The 26,510-nt window shown below is 37.6% G+C and overlaps 1 protein-coding gene across 1 annotated transcript in view; it reads right to left on the bottom strand.

Moving 5' to 3' along the window:
• ACBD6 (acyl-CoA binding domain containing 6) overlaps window positions 1–26,510 on the bottom strand; it is a 127,520-nt gene that overhangs the window by 79,691 nt on the left and 21,319 nt on the right. The window contains exon 4 of the mRNA XM_054587696.1: window positions 7,911–7,993. Within this exon, the coding sequence (XP_054443671.1) occupies window positions 7,911–7,993 (83 nt within the window). The remainder of the gene's footprint in view (window positions 1–7,910; window positions 7,994–26,510) is intronic.

Genomic DNA, 26,510 nt, shown 5'->3' with positions numbered 1-26,510 from the left:
GCTACTGGATCTGCAATTGATTTCAGTTATGGGAAATAACCAGTTAGTTTCCCCCTTCCTGTTGTGTGATAATGGCAACATCTTTCACCAACTAATAATTATTTGCAGATTGTGATAAATAAGCAATGTACCTAGTTTTAGGACTAGATAATTCTAAAAGCTTCAAATAAAAAGTTTTATTATCTTATTTATGTTGTTAATATTTTATTAACATATTTTTCTCACTTTTTTTCCCAAGCAAGCAATGACCAAAAAAAAAAAAAATCAATGAATACTTCTTGTAGATAACTCATTATACTGGAAAAGTTGTTTAGCCATGATTTATAAAGACATCAGTTCATTTTCACTGCTTAAAACATGCTTAACTCTAAAAGTTGGTTGAAAATTTCTGATATTTTCAATGCTTATAAGAAAAAACACAGTTCAATTCTGATCAATTCTTGCAAAACCAGTGGCCACATCAGAAAAATCTATAGAATCCCTTGACTTACAGGCTCTGCAGAGCTGAGTTATATTCTCAACCATTAAGGTAAGTCTAAAATCAATAAAAACAATTAATCCAAAGAAAACATCATCATCAGTATATTGATAAATGAAAGGCTGCAGTCTCTAATTTTACCAGGAAAGCACATCTTTAAAAACACTAAGTGGAATGGGATTTAATTTAAAAATTTAAACTGAAGATATTTACTATTATTAATATAATAAAAACTGTCAAACTCAATTTCATCAGCTGGAGACTACAATGCTTCCTCAAACATTCCAGGGGTAGGACAGTGTCGCAAGGCAGAGCAGAGAGACTACCCATGATACCTTGGGCAAGCGACCCCAGCTCCCTGAGTCTGTCTCCTCACCTGTAAAATACGAATATTAATAATACCTACGTCTCATAGGATCATTCTGAAAATTACATGAATATATAACAAGTGTAGTATAATTACTATCATATTAGTGGACCATAAATGTTAGCTGACATTACCACCATAAGATTTTAGCATATATTGTAAGCTGGGGTTATTTCTCATGTATATGGGGTCAGTCAATTCATCTAACAAATATTAATTTGACTTTCAAGGAAATAAAGATACGCCGCCGTGGTTGGAGCGGAGTGAACAAAGAGGTGGTGGGGAGGGAAGTCGGCCTTAGATGAAGATGGCGAGAGGCCCTGTAAGACATGTTAAAGGACTTTCAAATTGTATCCCAAGTGCTATGGGAGATCATGACAAGGCTTTAAGCAGGAGAGTGACATGAGGAGGTTCGAGCTATAAATCGGGGGAAGAGACAGCACAGGAAGTGAGAATCCAGTTCTCACACCGGCCGGTGGTGTCCTGGCCAGGAGAGGATGACGGTTCAAGAGGAACGATGACAATGCGAAGGGCATGACAGTGGCAATAATGAAACGTAGATGAATGTGGATTATGCTGGAGCCTGAAGAAACAGAATTTCTGATATGTTAGGGGATGAGAGAGGGTAGAACAATATTACACAGAGACCTAGGAATGACATACCCATAAGTTTACACATCTGTACACACGTGTGTGCACGCACTCACAGAACTTTGTAAACAACTCTAAAGTGCCTAGCATTTCACAGGGACTGCATACAGATAAGGATATGAGAAAGCGACAGGAAAGATAGAAGAAAGGGTAGACAGAAGAGAGAAAACAAAGTAGAGAAAAGGAAAATGGGGTAAGAAAGAGGAAGGAGAGAGGAAGAGATGATGGGCTGGTTTCAGCTGTCGAATGACCGCCTTGTTCAGAAAGGGCTGTCGATCTGCAAACAGGTGGATCTGCCTATCTGTGTGGTTGGCGTCATGGCACTGAGGACACAGGAGCCAAATAAAGCGCGTAAGAAAAGGGTGACTATGAGAGCCAAAAGACTCTTACAACAGCCACTGTTTATGTCAAGACCCACTGGTCTCGAGGGACCCATTTTCACATAATCTATAATTATCTCTTCGCTTTAATCGCCTTGTCATTCCTGAGGCTCTCATGGGCACTGGAAGAGGAAAAGCTCATTAACTAAACCTTTTCTCCTCTCTCCAGCCACCCATGGCTTTTAATTGCTTGGTGTGTTATTATCTAGGAGTGCAACTGGGATCATTTTCATAAGAAAGGGAGGTAGAGAGGAGGAAGGGGACCACGAGTCCCCGAGGCCTGCACCACAGACAAACCTTTGCTTTCTCAATTACTTATGCCAGCTGAGGTTTACAGGCTGAATAGATCCATAACTCAAGTTCATTCTGAGCAGTCAGATTCTCAAGGGGGAGTTTCCCACTTGCCTATCCACACTTGTGTAGTCCTCAAAGAATAACCAGAATGAAACAAGACATATGTCATCCAATTTATCACCTATCACCAAAGTGTTAACACAGTGTTGATCATGGGCAATACAGCGAAATAGGGAAGGATTTCACTACTACCAGCCAAACACATGAAAGGAAGCGGGATCATCTTTATGGAGCGAAGGGCAGCGGTGTTAATGATGCAGTGGTGATCCAGAATGACTTAACCTACTGAAAGCATGAAAATCCAAATATTCAATTTTTAAAAAACACATACTACGGAGTCTTCAATACTTCAATACTCAAATACTTCAGAGACTTACGTAGGTTCGTTAACAACAGAAAAATAACCCTCCCCCCAAACCGACTGCTATCTAACAATGAAACTCTGAATAACTAACTACATGGAATTCCATACCATTTCATTTTATAAGTCACTTACAGTTAAACATTATTTGTTGTAGCTTTGTCTCCAATCATACCCTTTTCAGAAAAATTTCAGAATATAATGTGTGTGTACTGCTTTCATTCCAGTTATTTTCACCAAAAATACAAAATTAAAGCATAAAATAATAACATTCATTTTAGTTTTTAATACTTATATCCTCCACTTTATAATCAAAACTAGAGAGCAGCCAATGGAAAGATATTCCTAAAATATTTTCAAAATTCATTATTGTTTAAAAATGTTAACTTTATAAGTCAATGGTGAAAGAATCTCTTTAAAATTCTACAGGCTTTTGTGTCTGACCACAGCAGTGACCTCTGGTATTTTCTGCCAAAACAGTTCATTTGTCTCACAGAACAACTAATCAATTCCAGAGCCCATCAATCATTTTAGCTGTATACTGCTCTGGTTTTGCTTAGAGAAGGTCCAGATGGCTGCCTGTGTAAGTGGGATTAATAAAATTCTGATAGATTGCATAGCATCAAGCTACAAAATATAACAGGGAAGATCAAATCTTAACTGCAGGGTGAGATGGATCCGTATGTGCCTCATTTGTTGTATTTTTAATTCTTGCTCTAATTCCCAATTTATGTACCAACTTCTAGATAAAACCTACGTATACAAGTTACCCAAAGTGTTTTCTTGTTAAGTCAGCATATGTAGTACAGAACCAACTGACTCTTTGCAAAGCCCTCTGCTTATTAATCAGAGCTTTTTCTGCCAGTTTATAGTGTAAATGAAACACAACTGATCTCAAGATTAGAATAACTGTCTGAGTTACTAGATTTCTTAGTTTCTTGCTTCTATAGTTCCAAATGCAGGTCTATTAGCATTGGTTCTCCCTTCCCTGTTTTCCAATTTCTTTTCTAAAAACAAACAACCTGTACCATATTCTACTACCAGACTGACATATGATTTTAGCCCCTAACATAAGCCGTATGTCCTGGGTCTTGACTGTGGGGACTCTCAGTAACAAAACTATTACAGCTAACAGTGACATCATAACTTATCCTGTGCCAGATATTGTTCTAGGAAACCTATGTACATGTATTGCTATAATCCATTTAATTACCGTATGAGCAGGGTACTGTAGTTACGCCATTTTACAGATAACTAACTTGTCCAAAGTCACAGAGCTAGAAAGCGGTGGAACCAACATTTGAATGCTGGCCGTTTGGCTCCATAATTTTTTGTACTTCATTAGCCTCACATTATTTCCCATCCATTATATTACAGAACCATTAACTAGCTTCAGAAGGAGAAACTGGTGTCAGGACTCTGGAATATTAACTCAGAGATCTGTATCTATGACTATACTGCCACTTTCTGCGACAGAGTGGAATAAAGGTCAGAACCCAAAGAGGCAGGGAGCAAGCTCAGAACTGGCCCCAGTGGCCCGTGGCTCAAAAACCATTACGATAAAACTAAAGTGGCCCTTAAACTTATCACCTACAGTGCACACTAGTCAGGAGAGCTGCCACAGCGATGGAGTCTAAGCCTCCTGAAATGGGTTTATTAGATCCTGGTCTTCCTGATCTTTAAAAATGTGAAAAAAATTAGAGGTTTATATAATAAAGTATCCAAAACAGAATTCAAAGTACATTTTTAATGTTCTTTTTAAAAACAATGGTTCTATACAGGAAAACTTCTCCGTTCATTCAAATTTACCATTTGATGTTTCTAAAACTCTGGAACCTGCTGTTACTTTCACCTCAGCTGAACATAATTCTGCTAAGAAATTGCAATTAACTTCAGTTAAAGCAGACCTTTCTTGTGGAAAAACAAAACAACAGCTACTGTTTCACCAAAATACAAGCAATATTTGATTACATAAGAGTCAACAAACAGCCCCTTTTCAATGTTGCAACTACATCCTTATACTTAAGAAACAATAGGGACTACATCTGGTCCGTCACTGGAGTAACCAGCATTTCAGTACAGAATAATTTTTATCGTCGTTTGTTACACGGGAATTGTGTTCAATTATAAAATGAATTCTCTATATAAGAAAATTAGTAGTTGCTGTAATTTCTGATCTGCTATAGTAGTAATAAAATTACCGTTTATAATAGTTAAAAGGCTTTCAGTGGCTCTGGTCTTCATGTTTCTTACTGTTTCTTATCTTAACAATGTTCTGGAATACAGAGACTTAAATCATATCATAAGAATAATAATATTTAGATGATTTAATGAAATAAGGCCAAGACTAACCAGTTTTGCCCATAGCAGAGGTTCATATTTCATTCCATTAACCAATAATGTTATTAAACATACATGTATATTAAACATACATGTGGATGTCAAAAAACAGAGAACATACTACGAAAAGGTGAAGAAGCTGAGAAGCACAAATATTCACAATGTTTTGTCTTATAGGTTCATAATAAATGTGTTTCATTGAATTAAAATCTCTACTTTATAAAAATGTGATCTTCTTTTGTTACTGTTTCTTATGATCCAATTCTAAATATTGATCTAAATCTAAGAGTCACTTATTTAGGAACTGGATGGAGTGCGAGAGGGGAAGTGGACTCTTCCAATATAATTTAGCTCTATTTTAGGAATACTTCAATTATCCACACAGCCACTCTCACTTCAACTGGGGTGCACGGATTTGCTTTCTGCTCTGTACAGACACCGCAGCCAGGCCACCAGACAGTCCAAAAGGAAGGACGCAGCATGCCATTTTGAAAAACACTACTCTAGGAGCCCTTAAAGAAACTGGCACACAAAATAAGGATTGTGATTACCTACAGATAAGCAACTGATATTATTAGAAAGTATGTATGGTGATTTTTCAAAAGCAAAGTCAAACGATCTCAATTTATTTATGTAACCAGGAAAGTAAAATAGCCTGTACGTTTTAAGTGCTCAGGAAAAGAGGTGAGGACGGGTGCATCTCAAGAAAACCAAAGCCGCAGTCTCTGCTCTGTGGCAGGGCCACTAGGCCAACGCAGTGTGAGCCACAATCTTACTAATAGGGCTTTCCTGCGGGAAGCGGCCATGGACACCTCCCAAGCCTGGGCACTTTCACTAGGAACCTACTAACTTCTGGGCACTTCCTCAGACAGTGAGAATACAGAGATGGAAAAAATGTGACCCTTGACCTCCAAAAACTAACAGTTTAGTGGAAGGATAGTTTTTTTAAACATTATAATTCGATGTGGTATAACATGATAAATGCTATAATAAAAGGACTATGGGAAAACAGAAGGAATGGCCAGCCCTCCCCCGCACCCCTGTACCATGTAGGAAAAATGACTTGATTCAACATTTAATAAACTTTGATTGATGGGGTTAGGGTTCTAAAATACCATTTTCTTAGAAGACTCTATAAAGATGAAAAATACAAACTAAGAACCCCAAAACACTTTCTGAATATTTAAGGGTTAAGGGGCTGGGGGATTAATCTCTGCAAATGTTTTTTAAACTGTGCTTCCTCAACACTGCACTGCTCCTCAAGAGCTCTAGTGGGCCAGCTGGCAAATGCACTCCAGGCCTGCAGCGGCTGTAAAGGTGTCATTGTTCCCCTTAATTCTCCAACAGGTTTTCTTGTCCCAACCCAAGTTACACATTTAATCTAAGCAAAAGTGGTGTGCTTGCTATGCAGCCAGATTCAAGAGAGGACACCTCCTAATAACTGATTGGTCATTCACTGGAAACTATGAGCATTTAAAGTTTTTAGTTCATAGTGGTACCGTAACTTCCCTCCCAGAATGCTACCTGGGAGCTCTTATCCCCACTTCTTTGTGACGATGGTAATGTCAGCAAAATCTTCTGCAAGAGTGAAGCAAAAATTTTTGGTACCACTTCTTCATTTTATGAAGATAGATTATTTCCCTTCAATAAATTCAGGTAATCTCAATTTTCCACTGAAAATTAGAGCTCATTTATTTTATGTTGATGAGTAAGTAAAGTTCAAGTAACTCAAAAAGGGTAAGAGCATCAGAGAGTCCTATTTCCTTTTTATATGTAAAGGAACAATCTTAGGAGGTGTCGCATAACTTTAAAGCAGGACAGAATCCTTTTCCTGATTTATACAAACACAGTGCTGAAAGACAAGAATTATCCAAAAATTTTATACATAACATACAAAATTTAAGTCCTTTATTAAATAATACAAAATCACCTCTAAAATTTTTAAATTGTGATGGAAAAGCACATAAAATTTACCATCTTAACCATGTCAAAGTGTACAGTTAGGCAGTGCTGGGTATATTCACATCATTGTGCAACCAATCTCCGAAACTTTTCCATTTTGCAAAACTGAAAAAAACCCCATGCCCATTAAATAACAACTCACATTCATTTCCCCTTTCCTCCAGCTCCTGACAACCACTGTTCTACTTTCTGTTTCTGTACATTGACTACTCTTGTTGCCTCACCTAAGTGGAACTACATAGGATTTATCATTCTGTGACTGGCTCATTTTACTTAGCATAATGTCCTAAAGGTTCATTCATGTTCTAGTGATGTTTCAGAACTTCCTTCCTTTGTAAGGCTGAATAACATTCCATCCTATGTACCATGTTTTGTTTACCCACCCGTCGACGCACACTCGGACGGCTTCCAGCTCTCGGCTATTAGGAATAGTGCTGCTATGAACGTGGGTGTGCAAACATGTCGTTCAGATTCTGCTTTCAGTTCTTTGGGATATAGAACTAGAATTAGAATTGCTGGGTCATACAGTAATTCTCTGCTTAATTTTTTGAGGACCCTCCACAATGTTTTCCTTCATGAGCCATTTTTCACTCTAAAGTGATTTTTAATTTGTAGCTCAAGTAAATAAACTATACAAATTGAAGTCATTAAAAAACTGGTATTCTGAGGAAAACTAACACCAACACAAATCCACAGCTTAGACTGTCTGAGACATAAAACCTTATCCTACCAACTACTTACATGCTAGGCAAGGTTACTGTCTAGTACTGATTCAGACACTTGCTGATTTTAGGGATTATATACCTTAAAAATTCTTTCCTTCCATTTATTATCCTACTAGAAATACCACCAAATCAGTTTTAGGTTAAGAAAAAGGTCTTCACAAATGGAAGTTTTCAGGATTAAAAATATACAGATACATGCATGCATACATACATACATACATACATTCATATACATGATGTACATAGAGATAGAGAGATATTGCTATTATCAACAACCAGAAGAGAAAATTACCTGATGATTTCTTCATGATACAGAGAACTAACAACTGGTCCGCCAAAACCAGTATTTGCTGCTTTTCCCTTCTTCTCTGGTGACTGTGGGGCGAGGGGGAATAGAAAAAAAGAGATGTGGATTAAAGCAGTGTATATTTAAATCAGTTACAAAATCCTGCTTCGCTAAGGAATACTGAGAGCTTGGCCACCATTTCTGCAAGGCACTAGTCACAGGTTCGAGATGGATTCAGAAAGGCAAGCAGACTCCCAGGTCATCAAGCAGTGGAATGAGTACTCACTAGCAAACTAAGGTCATTCCACAAGGTCGCTCCACAACTGCTGCTGGAGCCCCCTAAGAGCCATTCGCCTGGTCTACTGTAAGAGGTTAACTATGTTCGCTGTAGAAAATATGGAGTTCCACATGGAAAAATGAAAACAAATTATGAAATGTAAATATCAGATATAAAAGGTAATCAGGAAAATCATACCTCCCTTAACAAAATTAAAGTTCCACAAACAGAAACTAAACTGTAGTTAAAACTTCAAATGCAATCATAAAGAAAATATTTTTAGGCAGTGAAAAGGAGAGAAGAAAGGAGAGCCAAAATAAAAGGAAAAAAAAAACAGTTATGGCAACACCGTCCAAAATCAAGCATTCAATGGGCCGTGCCCCTTGGTATTCTCAAAAAGCACAAGATGAAGATTAAATTTAGAAATAAGATTCTTCCAAAACATGTAATGTGGAAGCAGTGAACTTGGATGTTATTACTGTCTGAAAAGCTTAAATTGCAATCTCCGCAAAGGTCCACATCTCCTGCAATTTGACAGTATCGATACCCTTATTGAAAATCAACTGGCCATAAAAGTGTGGGTTTATTTTTAGACTCAGTTCTATTCTACTGGTCTATCCTTAAGCCAATACCACACTGCTACAATTATAGTAGCTTTGCAGTAAGTTTTGAAATTGCAAGTGTGAATTCTCCAATTTTATTCTTTTTCAATAGTGTTTTGACTATTTAGGGCCCTTTGTAAATCCATCTGAATCTGAAGACTGGGTTTTTCATTTCTGCAAAAATGGCATTTAGAATTGTCAGAGAAATTTCATTGAATCTGTAGGTCACTTCAGGCAGTACTGCCATCTTAACAATAAAAAATTTGCCAATCTATGAACATGGGATGTCTTTCCAGTTATGTAGGTCTTCTTTAATTTGTTTCAGCAATGGTTTATAGTTTTCAGTATAAAATCTCTCACCTCCTTGGTTTAAATTATTTCTAGGTATTTTATTCTTTTGGATGTTACTGTAAATTATTTTGTTAGTTTCCATTTTGGGGTGTTCATTGCTGGTGTATAGAAACACAACTGATTTTTGCATGTTGCTCTCGTATCTTGCAAATTTACTGAATTCTTTTATTAACTCAAGTAGTTTTTTTGAGGATTCTTTGGATTTTCTATAGGTAGGATGATATTATCTGTCAACAGGACTAGTTTTACTTCTTCCATTCCAATATGGCTGCTATTCATTCCTTTTACTTGTCTCATTGCTCTAGCTAGAATTTAGAGTACAATGTTGAGTAGCACTGGTGAAAGCAGGCATCCTTGTCTTATTCCTGATCTTAAGGGAAAAGCTTTTGGTCTTTCACCAATGAATGTAATGTTACCTGTGGCTTTCTCATCAATGGCAAATAAATTTCACCTTCATTTTTGAGAGCTACTTTAAATGGTATAGAAATATGAGTTGATAGATTTTTCCTTTTGATGTTGCCCCTGACTTCAGCTTTCAGAAAAGAAGTCTGCTGTACTTCTTACCTTTGTTCCTCTGTATCATTTTGGGATGGGGGAATCTGGGTGCTTTTATTTTTTTTCACTGGTTTTCATCAATTTGATTATGATGTGTTTTGGTGCTGCTTCTGCTTGGGGTTCATTGAGCTTCTTGCATCTATGGGTTAATGGCAGTGATTCTCAACTAGGGAAGATTTTTGTCCCCTCTCTTCCCCTAACGATATCTGGCAATGTCTGGGGTAATTTGTTGTAAGTAGGTGGTCCCACTGACACCTAGTAAAAAGGGACTGGAGTTACTACTAAACATCCTACAATGCACAGTTCAGCCTTCCACAACAAAGAATTATCCAGTCCCCAATGTCAATGCTGTTAAGGATGAAACACTTTGATAATTTTCATCAAATATTTAAAATTTCAGTTGTCGTTCGTTAAATTTTTGTTTATTCTCTTCTCTCTCATGCTTTTTCTCTTCTTCCTGGGACTCCAATATGCTACACTGCTTGATATTTTCCCATTGCTCACTGGGGCTCTGTTCATTTTTTGTTCAGCCTTTTTATGCTTTGTGCTTGATTTTTATTAGCTTCACATATTCAAGTTCACTAATCTCTTCTTATGCAACTTCTAATCTGCTGTTAATCCTACCCAGTGTATTTTTTCATATCAAATACTATTTTCTTCCTTCTCTAGTAAGTTCCATTTGGGTCTTATTGGGTCTTGCATTTCTCTCTCCATTATGTTCATGTTTTCCTCTACTGTCATGAATATATAGAATATATTTATAATAGCCGTTTTCTTCTCTATTATTTCTGCTTTCACTGACAGGTTTTTTTTCCTTGGTTATGGGTCCCATTTTTCTGCTGTCCTTGAATGCTTGAAAGACTTTTACTGTAAGCCAGACATTGTAAATTTTACACTCTTGTTTGCTGATTTTGTTGTGTTCCTCTAAATTATGTTAGACCTTGTTTTGGCATGAGCACAGTTATGCAGGAATCAATTTGATCCTTTCAGGACTCACTTTAAAGCCCTGTTAAGGCAGGGGCAGAGCAGCCTCTAATGTGCAGCTTAATGTAGCCTCACTAAAGGTGAAATCCTTTCGAGGCCTCTATCAAATGCCCCATGTATTACACTTTCTTTCCACTCTGACTAGTAGGAAATGAAATATTCTCGGTCCCGCGTCAGCTCCAAGAATCGCTTGGCCTCCTGCTTTCTTGTATTTCTTTTCCCCGCCTGTTAGTTCCCTTTCACACACACACAGATTAGCATTCAGCCACAGGGACCCTTCTGCAGGTCTCTGGAGCTCTCGCTCCTTCTGCAGGGACGCCCTCTCTAGTATTGGGCCTGGTGTTTTCTAGCTCAAGTTGGGGACACAGCTGGCCGAGCTCTCTGGATCCCACCGCCCATCACTGTGGCCTGCAAACTGCTCCCAGGTCGTGAGCTGAGGCAACAGCACGCAGCACTGCTTGGCTTCCCTCCTTGGCTAGTCTTCCACCACTTTTAGTGTCATTTCTGAAAATCATTATTTCACCTGTTGTGTCTAGTTTTCTTCTTGTTTTGGGCCAAAGAGTCAATCTCATCCCTACTGCTCCATGCCCAGGAGCAGAAGTCCCACAAACAGTAATTTAAAAACCAGCATCACATTCCAGGCAGTAATGCACCATAATTCATTTAACCATTCTCTGACAGTTGCCTATTTAGGTTATTTTCACTTTTCCTCTCATAAAGGTATGATGAACATCTTTATGCATAAAGCATAATATGGTTGTAATTAAAATCTTTAGGGAAAAGTATGACTCCACAATTTGATTATAGTGTATTCTAAACATGTGCCTTCTTCCTGAAATGAATGCCTCTCTCCGAAGCAACAGCACAAAGCATGTTAGGATGCTGCTGACAACTTTTTTTCTGGGGTGGAGGGAAAGGGAAGATTATATCTTAAGCATAAATAATTTTTCAAAAAATATCTGCCATTATCAGATTGAATTCAGAATCAAGCTGCCAAAGATGCATTAGTTTTCGTCTCCATCCACTTCATCTGTAAGAAGGGGTAAACTTTGGCTACTTTAGCCTCTCGATTTCCACTCCAATGAAATGTTTCTCATAAAGGCTTAAGAAGTTTATTTCATTTCTCTCTACTCAAAATCCATTAAGTTATTTTTATGTTGCGTCAGCAGTTAAAGGAAGAGACTCCAGTTTGGCAGCCAATAGGATAAAATTTGCCAATTCTGACATTGCCTCAGACTACATTATTTGAGACACTGAAATGCTCCTTCACTCAGATGGGAAAGGATGTGTCTTTGGCTGGATCTTTACCATTTGGATTCAGATTTCACATCAGTTGCAGGGTCAAGATTTAAGACCTTATGAACCTTTCTTTTCTAACTGAAAAATAACTATTCCAAATGTTATCAGGCTAATATATGCACTAATATATGCAAGGCAGGGTTTCTTGCCTCCATGTGCTACCGATTTGGCTTCCATTTTATTTTATATTTTTGCTGAATTTGTTTATAGGTCTAGTTGTACGACGTTGAGTAAATTAATCTCTCTGCTTCAGAATCCTCATTTGTAAAAAAAAGGAATAGTAACTACCTCATATGAGTGCTTAACATATTTTATTTTTAAATTTATCTTTATTGTATTTTTTCCATTACCATTTAGTTGTCTTATACCCTCTCCCCCCAGCAATCACCACAAAAATTATTTTTAATATATCACAGTAAATTGTAAAATAGAACATGCTCAGCACAAAGTAGATATTATATAAATGTTAGCTCATCTAATAATGATACTAGCCTCTCCTGAACTACAGTAACTTTGTATAAGGCTTCAACCACAGTCCTCTCTGTTGCTCACCTTTACATGATAATAGTATTCTTGAATTTTCCAGATAGAAACGTGGATCAGCATAAGTTTGGGGGTCTACAGCTCCCTTTCCTGTTGTTTTCATGATGTTTTTAAAAGTCTGGTCTTTGGGATACTTTCAAATTGCTTGGCTCCAGTCCTCACTCCCACTTTTATCTGGTTCTTTTTCCTTTTGTCTTTATTATCCCTTTACTGCTTGGTTTTGAGTAAATTCCCAGCAGATCACTGTGTGAGGCTTTGCATTGAAGGGAGTTTGGCTGCTTAATCTGGGAAGCTCTACAGTGCAGACAGATCTGGAGAACCTCACCATGAACCCCACGTACTCAGACAAGAATTGAAGCAAAATCCCTCTAAACCTTACCTACTGGCACCTTAGGATTCTGCCATTCTCAGGTCAGCCAGACTCCCTGTGTTCTCTCCTATGAAAATATCAAGGCTACACAAATCCTGCAGCTGTTGATGGTTTGTCCCTACTTTCTTTGATCAACTAGTTTCGTTACAGATGTTGCCTAAGAGCTTTGGGTTATGCTATCCTGGTTATTCTGCAAAGGAAGCATTTGGGAATAATCAAAAACTATACTACGACCACTATCATCTTCCCAGAATTCTAATACCCATGAATGATTTCTGATGAAAAGCATGAATGGGAATACCCGAATGAATAGATTAACATTGCTAAACTAGGTGTATTTCCATTCCATACCCTTTTCCATTACATTTGCCTCCATTCAACCAATGATCTTAATAGTGTAACGGGGCACAGCCAGGGCCCCCCTCAGAAGGATATTTTGGGGGTCCAGAGATTGGGATGTCCAAGAAAAATATATTCTCCCCACCCCAGGGCAGGCTGCCATGGGGGATGGGAGCCTTCAGCAGGGCCATTGAGAAGTCAGTTTGCGTGGCAATAACAGGATAGCTCCGTTCCTTATTTGCAAAGAGGATTATTTTGCATATCACCAAAGCTAATCAGGAAGGTTTAAAAGACTTACTACAGAATGTAGCTGTGAGAGAAAGAGGAGAGACAGGGGCCTGCAGGAGAGAGAAAGGGTCACAGACTCTGGGGAACAGTGTGAAGACCATGCGGGAAGAAAGAGGGGAGAAAGGACTCTTGCTAGCGGACCATGAGAAGGTGCCACATGGTTATGGATTAAGAGCTGGAGATCGCGGCAACGCAGCAGATGGAGCTGAGACCCGCGAGAGGCCTGCCTAGCCGGGCCCCGGACTTATGTTTTCTTTTGAAGGACGGTACCCCTGACTGGACTGACTGGCCTAACTGGGCAAAGGGGGGAAGGCAGGACGGCGTGTGTGCTGGTGATTGTTTTGAAGGGATTTTGAGGTTTAAGGGTGACATTTAGCCATTAATCAAACCTGTATAACTTTTGAATAAATAGTTCCTTTCCTTTTTACCAAACTCTGCCATTCAGAGCCATAATTCCAAGGGCGGTGGGCAAAGGACCCACAACCAAGGGGTCCCGGGGAAGGAGGGTGTCGTTGTTTTGGTAATAGCATCTGGGCAACCCCCACCACAGGTCCTTTTGTTTGGTAACAATAGAATGAATGATTTCATTAAAGAGAGGTTTAGAGATTGATAAAGCAAGACAAGTTTAGTGTACATCTTGCCTGTGGCTTATCAGTCTTTGGAACACTAGCCTTCCATATTGTGCATCCCAACTTTCCAAGAGAATCCTCAAAACCTCATTTCTCAGACTCTTGCAGCAGGATATGCAGGCTCATGACCTAAATTCCACCAGTCAGATGCATAATCAGGCCACTTTGATACATTACGTAATAGCCTATCATTGACCTATAGCAAATCACGCTTCTTGACTAACAGCTCAAAATTTGGTTGAAAGAGTACCACCAACGAAAGCAGTGTGTTTGATAAACAGTTGACTGTGGAACAGTTTGAACTGTGCAGGTCCACTTGTAGGCGGATTTTTTTCAATAAATAATGTAAATGTATTTTCTCCTAAGACTTTCTTAACATTTTTGAAAGAAGCCAGTCACAAAATATCACATGTAATATGATTCCATTTATTTGAAATGTCCAGAATAGGCAAATATGTCAATCAAGTAGATCAGTGGTTGCTTAGGACTGTGGGAAATGGGGAGAATGAAGCTAGTAGCTAAAGGGTATGGAGTGTCTTTTCCAAGGCGAGGAAATGTCCTAAAACTGACTGTGGAATTGTATTGGTTACACAACCTTGTGAATATGCTATAAACCACTGAGCTGAACACTTCAAACGGGTGGACTGTATTGTGTGTAAATTATAATGTGCCTCAATTAAGAGGAAAAAAAGCAACCCAAAAGAACAGAAAATTGAGAAACAGTAGGTGAAGGGATAAAAAAGTTACCTTAGCTAGCTTATAAGCTCATCATATTAATTATTACTATGATTAGTAAATATACTGTGTTTAGTAAACTACGTTTAAGGAAGCTAGGAAACTTACCACATGAGCAAGAGTTTTTCACCTAAACATAAAAAAGTTTAGCTATTTAAAAGAATGCATTTGTTTTTTTTTTGTAGAATGTAAGTTTATTCCCCAGATCTGGAGTCAAAGAGGCATCACTGTAATAGGGAATCTCTAATCTACAGCCACTCAATTATGACCTTGTCCTATCACTCCAATCACAAAATAGAATTAATTCTAGATTACGTAGGGATTTAACTAGGATACATACTCCTTTAAAAAGTAACACCAGCTTAGAACGACATTTCCTGAACTGGGGCCAATATAGTACTAATCCATAAAGGAAATTTATTCATAATTAATTATTCAGAAATATGATTACAATCATTGAACCTTCAAATCTATTTTTTAATTATTATTCTCTTATTACTGTCAAACTTACTCAGGTCAGTCTTCTAAAAACAGAAAAAAAAGGTAATGGTAATTCTATAATTTTAAATTTTCAAAGTAGATAAGTTTATAAGCAAACCTTCAAAAAGTTTCAAAAACTCTCTTCTCATTTTCTAAGTCTGTATCAAGGCACTGCATGCACGACTGCCACCAGGGTAAGAACCTCAAGTAGACGGCAATTGTATTTGACAGCAGCAATTACATGCAAGGCTGGAGATTAGAAGACCATTAATGTGTGGGCAGTAATTGCTCTGGTGTTTTCTGTTACTGCTGAGGGTCAACTTGGAGAAAATTCACAGCAAACTTCACCCTGGATGCAGTTGGTCCAGGAACGAGTGAAAGTACTGGTCATAGAACAGCAGGCAAGCAGAACGTTCATTGGCTAAGAGACTGATAGAGCATGAAATAGAAACAACTAATATGCAATACTAAGAGGTATTCCCACCTATACCTTTCAATTAACTGTGAAGAATATCAGAAAAATTCACAGGATGAGGCTCCTCAAATTATGATGCAGTTAATGTCCTGATAAACCCGTCACAAGTTGAAAATATCATAAGCCAAAAATGTATTTCATACACCTCACCTACCAAATACTGTAACTTAGACTAGCCTACCTTAAACGTGCTCAGCACACTTACAATTGCCTATAGTCAGGCAATTATCTTGAGTTTCATCTCAAGAGTCATTGCCTTCCTCCTCTTTTCACCAGAAGCAGGGGGCACAGATGGACGTTCCGTGGACATGACAGGATGTGAAAACACAAAACACAGCACCCAACCCACACTGCAGAGTACTGCCTGTCTGCCCTCGCGAAGCTGCGGCCGACAGGAGCCAGGCTCACTGCCGCTGTCCGGCATGGAGACAGTATCCTACCGACTAGCTCAAGGAACGTGAAAGTTCCGAATTCGAAGTACAGTTTCTACTTGAATATGTATCACTTTTGCACCATCTTAAAGTCAAAAAATCTTAAGTAGAAGACCATCTATATGATCAAATGTTGACCTTAATTTAGCAAGAGTTCAAATAAATTATCTTTTGTAACATTTCACTGTAACAAAAACTTACTGAGTATTCAGAAATTATATTAAATAGAAACCTTGGAAACCTGAAAACTCTGGGAACATCAGAAAGACAGCATTAACAGCAAGCTTATCCTAAAAACAGTAGGAAGGTGGCAGACAAAACACAGATCCCTGGCTCCCTCTCCCTCCATGTCGCATGCTGGAGTCATTCGACAACCAGCACGAGCCTGGAAGAATGAGCACGCCAGAAAGGAGAGGATGGAGGTGCCAAGGGTTGGACAGAGGTCTACCCTGGCAGTAAAACCTGAACCGTCAGGGGCCCAACTCTAAAGATACACTCCCTTAGCAGGAGGAGAGGAGTCCCACCCGCTGCACGTGGTCCTCGACATGTTGCATCCCGCTTACTCGGTCCGGCCTAAACCATCCTGGAAGGCTGACCTGTCCCCAGTCTCTTCGTTGGAGAGGGACCTACCTTTTCTCAGCATTCACCTGAGAGGTCCTAAGAAAGGCCTCTCCTTCGATCTCACCTTGTCTCAGTGACAGATCAGAGGTTACTAGCTCATTTGCCCACTAGATTAGGGGAAAAAAAACAAACCAAAAACGCACCTGCCTTTGCCGGTCGGTCGAATATTGCTCAAAAGATCTCAATAGTCAGATCAGTGCTAAGGAAACTTAAAATCAGAAGTCAGAGAAAAATTATAATCACTCAAAGAGAGGGAGAGACTAAGATGAACCAGATGAGTGGCTTCTTTTGAGGGAGGAAAAATGAATTGAAGAAACAGAAGAGAATTTCCATACAATGAATGTAGACATATAAACATACACAAACACTAAATGTATTATGCCATAAAAATCTGCTGTATTACAAACACCAGCTTTTTAATCAATGTTGATAATACATACATCCTAGTTTAAAATATCTCTCGTACAGCATGGCTCAAAATAGCCCATCAGTGAATAACTATGATTCAGCAACTGGAATGTTTTCAAAAAGGCGATGAGAAATGTATGTAATTGTTAGAATCACATTCAAAGAGCTTATGTGCCACATTATGAGGCATAATTTATGTTAACAAATATCCCTAATTTTTTTCAGTTCAATGCAACTCAACACAGTTAAGTACTGTTAAGCAGTTATTCTCTTAAGTACTGACCTTATCACTGAAAGGTATAAGATCAAATATTAAAATGTACACTATGAATGGTAAATGCAGGTTTACAGAAAATGGGGAATCCATGGATTGGAGGCTTCATGGATTGAACAAGAATCAGGTCAAAAGAAAAACACAGGTAAAGACAGTAAAGGCGGTGTTTCAGGAAGCAGCATGAGACCCCCTGTATTTGAGGGGCGATAGGGAAGTCTGTAGGGCAGAAGTCCATTTATGGTGTGTAAAGTTAGAGGTAAGTCTGGGTTTACAACATTAGGGATAGAGATACAGATTACAGAGGACCTGAAAATAAGAATTAAACACTTACATTTGAGTTTATGGTTCCCAAGAAGTTTAGTGTAAAAGTAATTGTGGTTAAACTTCATTATAAAGAGAAACAAATATTCCAGTATCAAACTGTTCCTCTTCACAAGTAATACAATCTCACTTAGAAGATACCAAATCTTAAAACAAATAGTTTCAAGTGTTCTAATAAAAGTCATGATATTTTTCAGGATCTAGTAGTAAAAACACTAAAAATAATTCATATTATAAAACTCTAAAATTACACATACCATTAGGATGCTGAAAGTGACAAGCTCAAAGGGCAATCTGGTAGTATACCACAATGCTCAAGCTGGCCCAGTTGTTCAAGAGAAATAGCTAATATTATAATAATTTGGCTCCCGTCCACCTTAACATTTCTAATTTTGAAACCATGGTCAATAATTTAGTTTTTGCACTTTTCCATAACTATAATTTATTATTCTGTTTCCTATAATTTCCTCCAAATTTTATCCGTACAGTTTGTTAAGGGTATCCTAGGATGGGAGGCAAAAGAGCGGTTCATCAGTTCAGAGACTGAAATGTTCAACCTTAGTTTGGCTAAGGAGACTCAGCTCTTATTAACTAGGACTCACTGTGGATGGGCAACGAACGAATATCCTGATGATGACAGGCAAAGAGGAGACTGGCTTCTGTGACTACCCTTAGTGCCAATGTTAAGGTCGGGTTCACTAGGGCCTGGGGAACCTCACTGAGCTGTTAGTACATTAAAGGGCGTTTTCACACATTCATTTTAGTTTAACTAGAACATACAGTGTGAGAGGACGCTGGTGTTGCATCTGGTAATACATGAGGTCTGTCCAGAAAAAGTCCAGCCATTGTTAATATAACGAGAACAGTTTGTGTGACACCGATGTAATCTAGCAGCCAAGGAGAGTGGACTGGAATGTGCATGTGTGAACAATGACTTCACTGTGCTAGGCAGTGGGGGCGGTAGATGCCGTTGAGTGAGTATGTGTACTGTGTGGCCATCGCATTTAAAATGACTAAGCAAGTACATCAATGAATCTGCATCAAATTTTGTGTTAAGCTTGATCATTCCTCCACGGAAACTATTCAGGTGATTTGGAAGGCCACAGCTATGGGCAACTGGTAATTGGCAGCTTCATCACAGTAATATGCCTGCTCATGCGTCACATCTCCTGCAGAGTTTTTTGGCGAAATGTCAAATCACCCAGGTGACTCACCCCTCCGCAACCCAGATTGGCACCCTGTGACTTCTGGCTTTTCTCAAAACTAAAATCACCTTTGAAAGGGAAGAAATTTCAGACCGTTGATGACATTCAGGAAAATACAATGGGGCAGCTGATGGCAACTGGGAAAACTGTGTGAGGTGACAAGGTGCCTACTTTGAAGGAGACTGAGGTGTCATTGTCCTATGTACATTTTTTCTTGCCTCTTCTATCTTCTTTAATAAGTGTCTCTATTTTTCATATTATATGGCTGGGTACCTTCTGGACAGACCTCATATGTACAATGTCAAGATCCTCAAATTCCATGGAAAAGATGAAAAATTTAAATCAATTAATTATTTAATGAATGAACTCCTCTTCTTCAGGATTCTGTTAAACGAAAGGTGCCTGCACAAGGAAAAGACCTTTAGCATCTCGTTGTATTATACACTGCTCTTCAATTCTACAATTGGAAAGATCAAACACACATGATCTCAAGAAAACATCTAAACCCAGTAAACTGTATATTTTTCCTCCAAGATGTTTCTTTGGGAGTAAGGTTTAATTTAGTAAGCTTTGACTCAAAACATAAAATGAAGTCATTGGCGTATTATTTATTCTAATTATATTCAACTTTAAAGCAGCAAACCAACAACATAAAATTGAAAATGAGGGATTTCCTGGGACTATTTATGACCATGTCTCTATAAAAATATTTACTATACACGTGATTTGGAAGCAGTCCCTCGCAATTAGGTTGTAACCTCTATAACAATTAATAAGTTGGAGTCATTTATTTTCAAAGCATCCATTATATTTTGTGAGTTAAAAGAAAGTTTCATAGGCTGTGTAATTAAATATAAATAATAAACATAGTCTAAGATAATGATTTTTCAACTATGTTGGTGAAATATTTCTTACGTTACTATTAATTGACCGCCTAATCTGGTCTATTTTGTTACCCCCAAAGCTGTCAGAAAGAAGGATACTTTCAGGCTATATCAAATAATGTCCAAGAGTTCTGTAATCCTCAAAACAAAACAGGACAAAAAACCCCCACTAATCTGAAATGAATTTGTCAATACTCAACATATGACATAAAACTGATAGCTCGAACTGCCACCCACTCCAAAATACCTTCACCTAAGCAGCCTCTGCTTTTTCCTTGAACTTGCTGATTGTTCCCCTGAAGACGAGAGTGATAGCTGTTCCTTCTGACATTCCATCTTGGCCAGTGTGGGTTATAATAGAATCTAGTAAATAAGGCCTATCTCACAATGGAGCTGCGCTAACAGACTGACTATATTGGATATCAAATGTTTATGCAAGACAATCCTTCAGACCTTGGTAAACAAAAATAACACAGTTGAAATTACAAATTGAAAAGAGAAAACATCCTTGCATAGCCCATGGACACAGAACAACGTGGTGAGGGGGTGGGGCTGAGTGGAGGAGGCAAAGGGGAGGCAAAGTGGGGACGTCTGCAATGGTGTAAACAGTAAAATAAATGAATAAATAACTAAGAAAACATCCTGACAGAATTCTATTTCTAATCGCTTGATAAGTATATTCACACTAAAATCAGTAAGAAAAAAATGAACATTTTCTGTATTTTATGATTAAGAATGTATTTTTATTTATACTATTATGAGGGTGTATATTAAAATATCAATTCAGAATTCAAAAAAGTGTTTTAACAGTTTTTCTTTAAAGATATTAGACCTACATATTGCTCTGTAATTTTCCCATAACAATCTACCATTTGAAATTTAAAAATTTAAGCACAAAAGATACATTCACACTCTTCTAATCTACCTCTTTATTCTTTCAAATAAAGTCATGAAACCTCTTTCACATATAAATTTTTCTAGATCAATATCCAAACTTCTTACATGTAAGTTTAAATCATTACATTAATAATTCCAAGTAACAATGTAAGGTGTGCCAAGTAGTGGGCATTGAAATATTTTTTAATATATGAATAAATTATAAAAGTAAAATGTTTTCCTTTAAAAGAGCTGTAAAGGGTAGTTTCTCTTCACTGCAGGCAAAACTTCATAATGCCCTCATCTATCTATCCATATCTTCCTAACCAATGACCTATACACATTAAACTTCTCCCCATTTTCTGAATATATCAAACTCTCTTATACTTCCATTCCCTTGTACTTTCTGCCTCTACTCAAAATGCCTCACCATCCTCTTCTTTCAATAATAAACCTACTCAGACCGTATGACCCAGGGTAGGTGACCGACAAGGCTTTCCAACAGTCAGCGAGCAGACAGTCGTTCCTGCGGTTCCACGACCCTTTGTTCACAATGTTATTAGTGGTCTTCACCCTCCACCAAAATGACCAGTTTAAATGTTTTTCCTCTTTCAGTAGATTTTAATCTCTCTGAGAGAAAAGGATTGTTTACTTTTGTTATACCCAAATCTAGCAGTAATGCCAGGCAAGCTGACTGAATGAAAAAAAATAAATGAACAAATGAACATATTATTAAATCTTTTTTTATAACTCAATAGCTGTATCATAGAAGCACAATGCAATAGCTATATCATAGAAGCACAATGCAAATAATAGGAATTTAATATTTTGTTTGCTATCTTTACATCCACTGAATTACAGAATCTCTGGATTGGGAAGAACATTAAAAAGCATTTAGAAAGGAAATAAACTATTAATATAATTAATAAAAATAATAAAAGTAAAACCAATCAATACACAGTTTAAACAATGTCTTTACAGTTATCCATTTTCAAATATTTAAAAGATTAGGCATCATCCTATTTCTTACAGTAAGAAAAATATCAAGTACATCAAACTATCCACCAAAGTCTAGCTATAGATGATAGTTCTACTACCTAATCTGGATTACCATAGACAGTATTTTAAATATTCTGACTTAATTTTTTTAAGCTCACAGGCTTTTGGCGGTCACAGGCAGATTACGGCAATCTGTCAAGAGATTTGTAAGTGGCCCCACAGTGTGACTATAATGCTCATTCAGCAAGAGCCTGGCACTTTCCCAGCACCTGCGGTCTTCCTGGCCTGCTGAAGAAAGGAATTAAGGATGCATTCCTTGGTGTATTTAAATTTTAAGTAAATAACTTTGCTTTATTATTAAAAAAAATCTTCATTAAATTTTATTTTTATTAGTAGTTTGCTTATACCTGAAATAACAGACTAAAAAGCTTAAGAAATGCTTCCTAATGGTCCAGAAAACTTGCTGTTTCTAAGTGATTTCCTTTTATTTTCTAATAGTTATAATAGAGATTATTTAGCTTGCACTATTGAAAAGTGAAAGCTAAAACACATACACAGAGATTATCAGTGAAGTTAGAATAAGAATTGGTGTAAAGGAGGTAACAGCTCTTAAATACCAGGAAACTTGCCATTCACTTTACGGGGACCCTCGACTCCAGACCCTATTTAATTACTCGTGGTCTTAAGATACTCATTTATAAGTTGGCTCAACTAACCGGTAAACACTCCTTTGGGGCATATCATTTGTAAAACTGATTTATTGGTTTGCTGTCTCCCAGGATAGGTCTGACCCTGAGTTTATAGTTAGGCTGCATAATATGGAAACTGAATGGTAGTTCACCATCTCCTTTGTCAAATCCTATGGACATATAAAATAAAATTGTTTGATTAAATGAATTGAGAATGTTGGTTCCACTTATGTAGCTTTGAAACATTTTTAGCAACATTATATGTCCAAAAAGCTCAGTAGCTATAGTTCTACAAATGACTTAGAAAACAGATATCATACTTCACTGTATATACATATTATTTCTCATTTATTCATCAATTCAACTATTGGTCACTGCCTCCTGACTAGAAGTACAAGGGTTAGTTACCTAGACAATATGCTGCCTTAACCTCTTGGGACTTAAAGTTTAGAGGCAGGAAGAGACAAATCCTCACAGTCGATTATAATGTCAGTAAATACTATCAAAGGAAAATTATAATCTACATAGATTTTAAAGTTATATTTCACTATTTTCCTTCAAATCCTATGGGGTAATACTCTCATATTTTGTTTCCATCCTTTACTATGAAGCAACTCTAGCTCATGGTTTGTACTTACAGATTTACCCAGAGGAAAACTCTAAAAATCACAAGTTGCCACAAACCTACGTGATTTGTCTAGTGACTTCATTTATCAAAATGAGATCACACTAAACATACTGACCCGCACTTTATCTCACATAATATATCATGGACAACTTCCTATGTCATTCATGTTATTGCTAGATAGTATTCCATTATATATAACTATTTAACCATTTCCCTCTTGATGACCATTTAGATAATTTCCAACTTTTCAGGAAGGTAAACAATACTGCAGTGTCTTCTAGAACTCCCAAGTATTTTTGTGGAATAGAGGCTCAGAAGTGGGATTGATAGTTTCTTAGCCTACATTCCCTCAGCAAAGGAACCGGAGGCAAAGTATCCAATCTTAAGAATTCACAGGAGGTGAAATCCCAAGATATGAAAAATGAGAGGGAAAGGGAGGTAAGGCAGGTAAGGAAAGTTAAGGAGAAGCAAATAAAACACAGCACGGTTACTGAGCTGGCTTCACTGACTGAGGTCACACAGGAGAGTCAGGCTGCATGAACTACCATATCTCAGAAGAGGCGAGGAAGGAAGAGCAAGTTCACTGCCAGTACCCTCCCATGTCCTGCCTCTCCTTGTCAAAGTTTGCCCCCTGAACTGGGCTTGCTACCTAACACCTCCAAGCAGCTGCTGTGGACACATTCTATCACACACTCCTGTACCATCACCTGAGCCTGGAAGTAATAGAAGGAGTCAAAGCTTCCATGAGTCTGGTCACGGAGGAGGTCCTGCGGAAGCTGGTCCTCACACCAAAGGAGGCTAAGTGGGCAGGTGGTTTTCGGTGGCAAAGAAACCGTCTCCTAGAAGGCTCCTGTCAACTCACACTCCACCAAAAGCGCGTGCCTGTGATTTCCTTGTGCACTGCCAACAACCCTTCCAATTCAATCAGCTCAAGAGGATACCTTGTTCTATCTTACATTTCTTGGTTAATAGTGAGATGGAGCATCTTTCACTATTTATTGGCATTTGTATTTCTTCTGGGGATGGCTTATTCTTATAAACTTCAGGTGTAACTTCCCACCCTTCCATTAGGGGCCTGTAATTAAACTACAGCACTCTGTTACTCTCAGTTCTGCCCTGTTTTCTAAAACTACTTCAAGTTACCTATAAATCAGATACTTAAGGCCACCAGTTAGCTTACATACAGCATCATAAAATCTTCACTGGCTATTCTGTCCACAGCCATAACAGAAAACAACAATGCAAGAACATGACAGTTTCCTTATCCCAGGTTCCCATCATTGTATTTCACACGGTTAGGGAAACTTCAGCATATAAGAAAAGCTGGCGCTTCCATCCAGTTTCCATACGTCCCTGAGCTCTGGCCAGAACACACAATGACCCCTGCTTGTGGTCACTGTTGTCTCAAAGCCGATCAAGCTTCACTGCCAGCGTCCAGCTCAAATTTTCTTTCTCCATAAGGTAACCATCTCCAATGTAGGACCTTCTCCACACAAGGACAGGTACCAAGAAATTCAGACCCAAATCTGAAAATCTCTTTTCCTCTTAAGCTCTTTTTTTCCTTTCAAGAATTACCCTGGGGTTTTTTTTAAATTTGATTTTTTAATTGTACCCAAGGGCCAACTCATCACCCCACTCTCCCTCCCTTTTCATCTCTCTCAGACTCTAAATACTGAAAGACCAATAAACATATAGTAGCTTTGGCTGTGAAGCTGTAAAGGTACTAATATTTTTGGTCTCAAATTGTAAAGTGTGTCAAATAGCTGCAAGTCTTACTTGGTATTCACTGTGATGGGAACAAAGCGGCCGTGCCTCAAGAGGACTATGCTACCGTGAGACTGAAGACAATGTAGCATTCAGACTGTTTTAAACCCAAGTCTTTGTAATATTTTTAAAAAATGAACATATTTATTTTCAACTTGGTTAACAAAATCTAATTCATACAGCTGACAGATTTGATATATAGAGAGAAAAACTGTATCTTCCAACTCTAAATTAAAGGAATATGACTTAGCCTTTCCTGAATCAGTTCTTTATGATTCAGGATTTGTGGCCACAAAAGGAAATGTATTAACTTTTCCCTCTGAATAATTTCTCTATAATTTCAACCTATTAATTTATTCAACATATCCTACCATGTGCTATGTTATCACTCACTAACTGCTTCAGCTGCACTAACATTGCATCCCATTTATTTTTGGGTAACATATTAATAAAATTCTTGCCTCTGTTAAATATTATAGTTGGTATAATAATAAAAATAATTTATATTGGCATTACACTGTACAGTTTGCAAACTCTTCTACATATATAATCTCAATGAATTATAATCTTCCTTCACAACTTTAAAACACAACAATACAAATTTCAAAAGCAAAGCATATCAGATATTGTAGCTAAGATTCTAATAATAAAAGACCAAAAGAAATATAAAGAAATTAACCTGCCATTGCCTTCTCACCTTGCTCCAAAACAACTCCACGATCACACTGTTGGTTCATTTTCCTAATTTAAGCTTTTAAAAAAATACATACTAAATTTCCCTATATTGTATTTCAATCAATTGCCTAAGCTGAGGCTACAATGTCATAAATAAAGTACCGATCATAAATTTCTCAAAAGACATAAAATCAAAGACACCCAACACCTACAAATTAAATGCAAAAAACACAAACTAAACAATGAAAAGGAATTATGACATGAAATTTAGGTTGATCAGTTAGTTAACCAGTCTGTTCTGAATAGACTTAGTCTTTCTTCTCTGTACTGGTATTAAGATTACAACCATGTACCAAAATCATCTTGGTCTAGTCTTTTCATTTTATGTTTTCTTATAAATTATGGAGCTGTGGGAAAAAAGTCAATCACCTTTCACATATCTGACTGCAAAAGCACTACTTAGAATAGCAATGATGTGAGCTATTTAAATACAGGACTCTGCATGAAATGAGGGCTATCTGTAAAACAGCACACACTCAAACTAGGGTATATATTACATTTCAAATATCTAGAAAATCTCAAGCCTACCATCATTCTATATTTACACAGCAGATGAGGGACTCCAGTATAAAGGAATTTTTAAAAAAACAAAAGTGGCCTAGAAAAGTGAGCAACATAGCTTTTACTACAAAAAAAATGCTATATCCACAATGTTTTTATCATATCCAGGCATTAAAATGCTACTTTGTACTTATTATAAAATATATTTTAAAAGAATATGTAAAATTATGTTGAATAGATTTTTGAAGTACATGACTGAGAGCATATTTAAACCAAATGTCATTGTGTGGAGATGGGTTAAAATATTTAACTGTATTTTTTGTTGTTGTTAAACCCATTTCTT

The sequence above is a fragment of the Pteronotus mesoamericanus genome, unplaced genomic scaffold (assembly GCF_021234165.1).
Source record: "Pteronotus mesoamericanus isolate MK-2021 breed Mesoamerican mustached bat unplaced genomic scaffold, CSHL_Meso_final scaffold_1186, whole genome shotgun sequence".
NCBI classification, from domain to species: Eukaryota; Metazoa; Chordata; class Mammalia; order Chiroptera; family Mormoopidae; genus Pteronotus; species Pteronotus mesoamericanus.
Note: the sequence above shows the minus strand (reverse complement) of the source record. Positions and strands in the feature narration are given on the sequence as shown.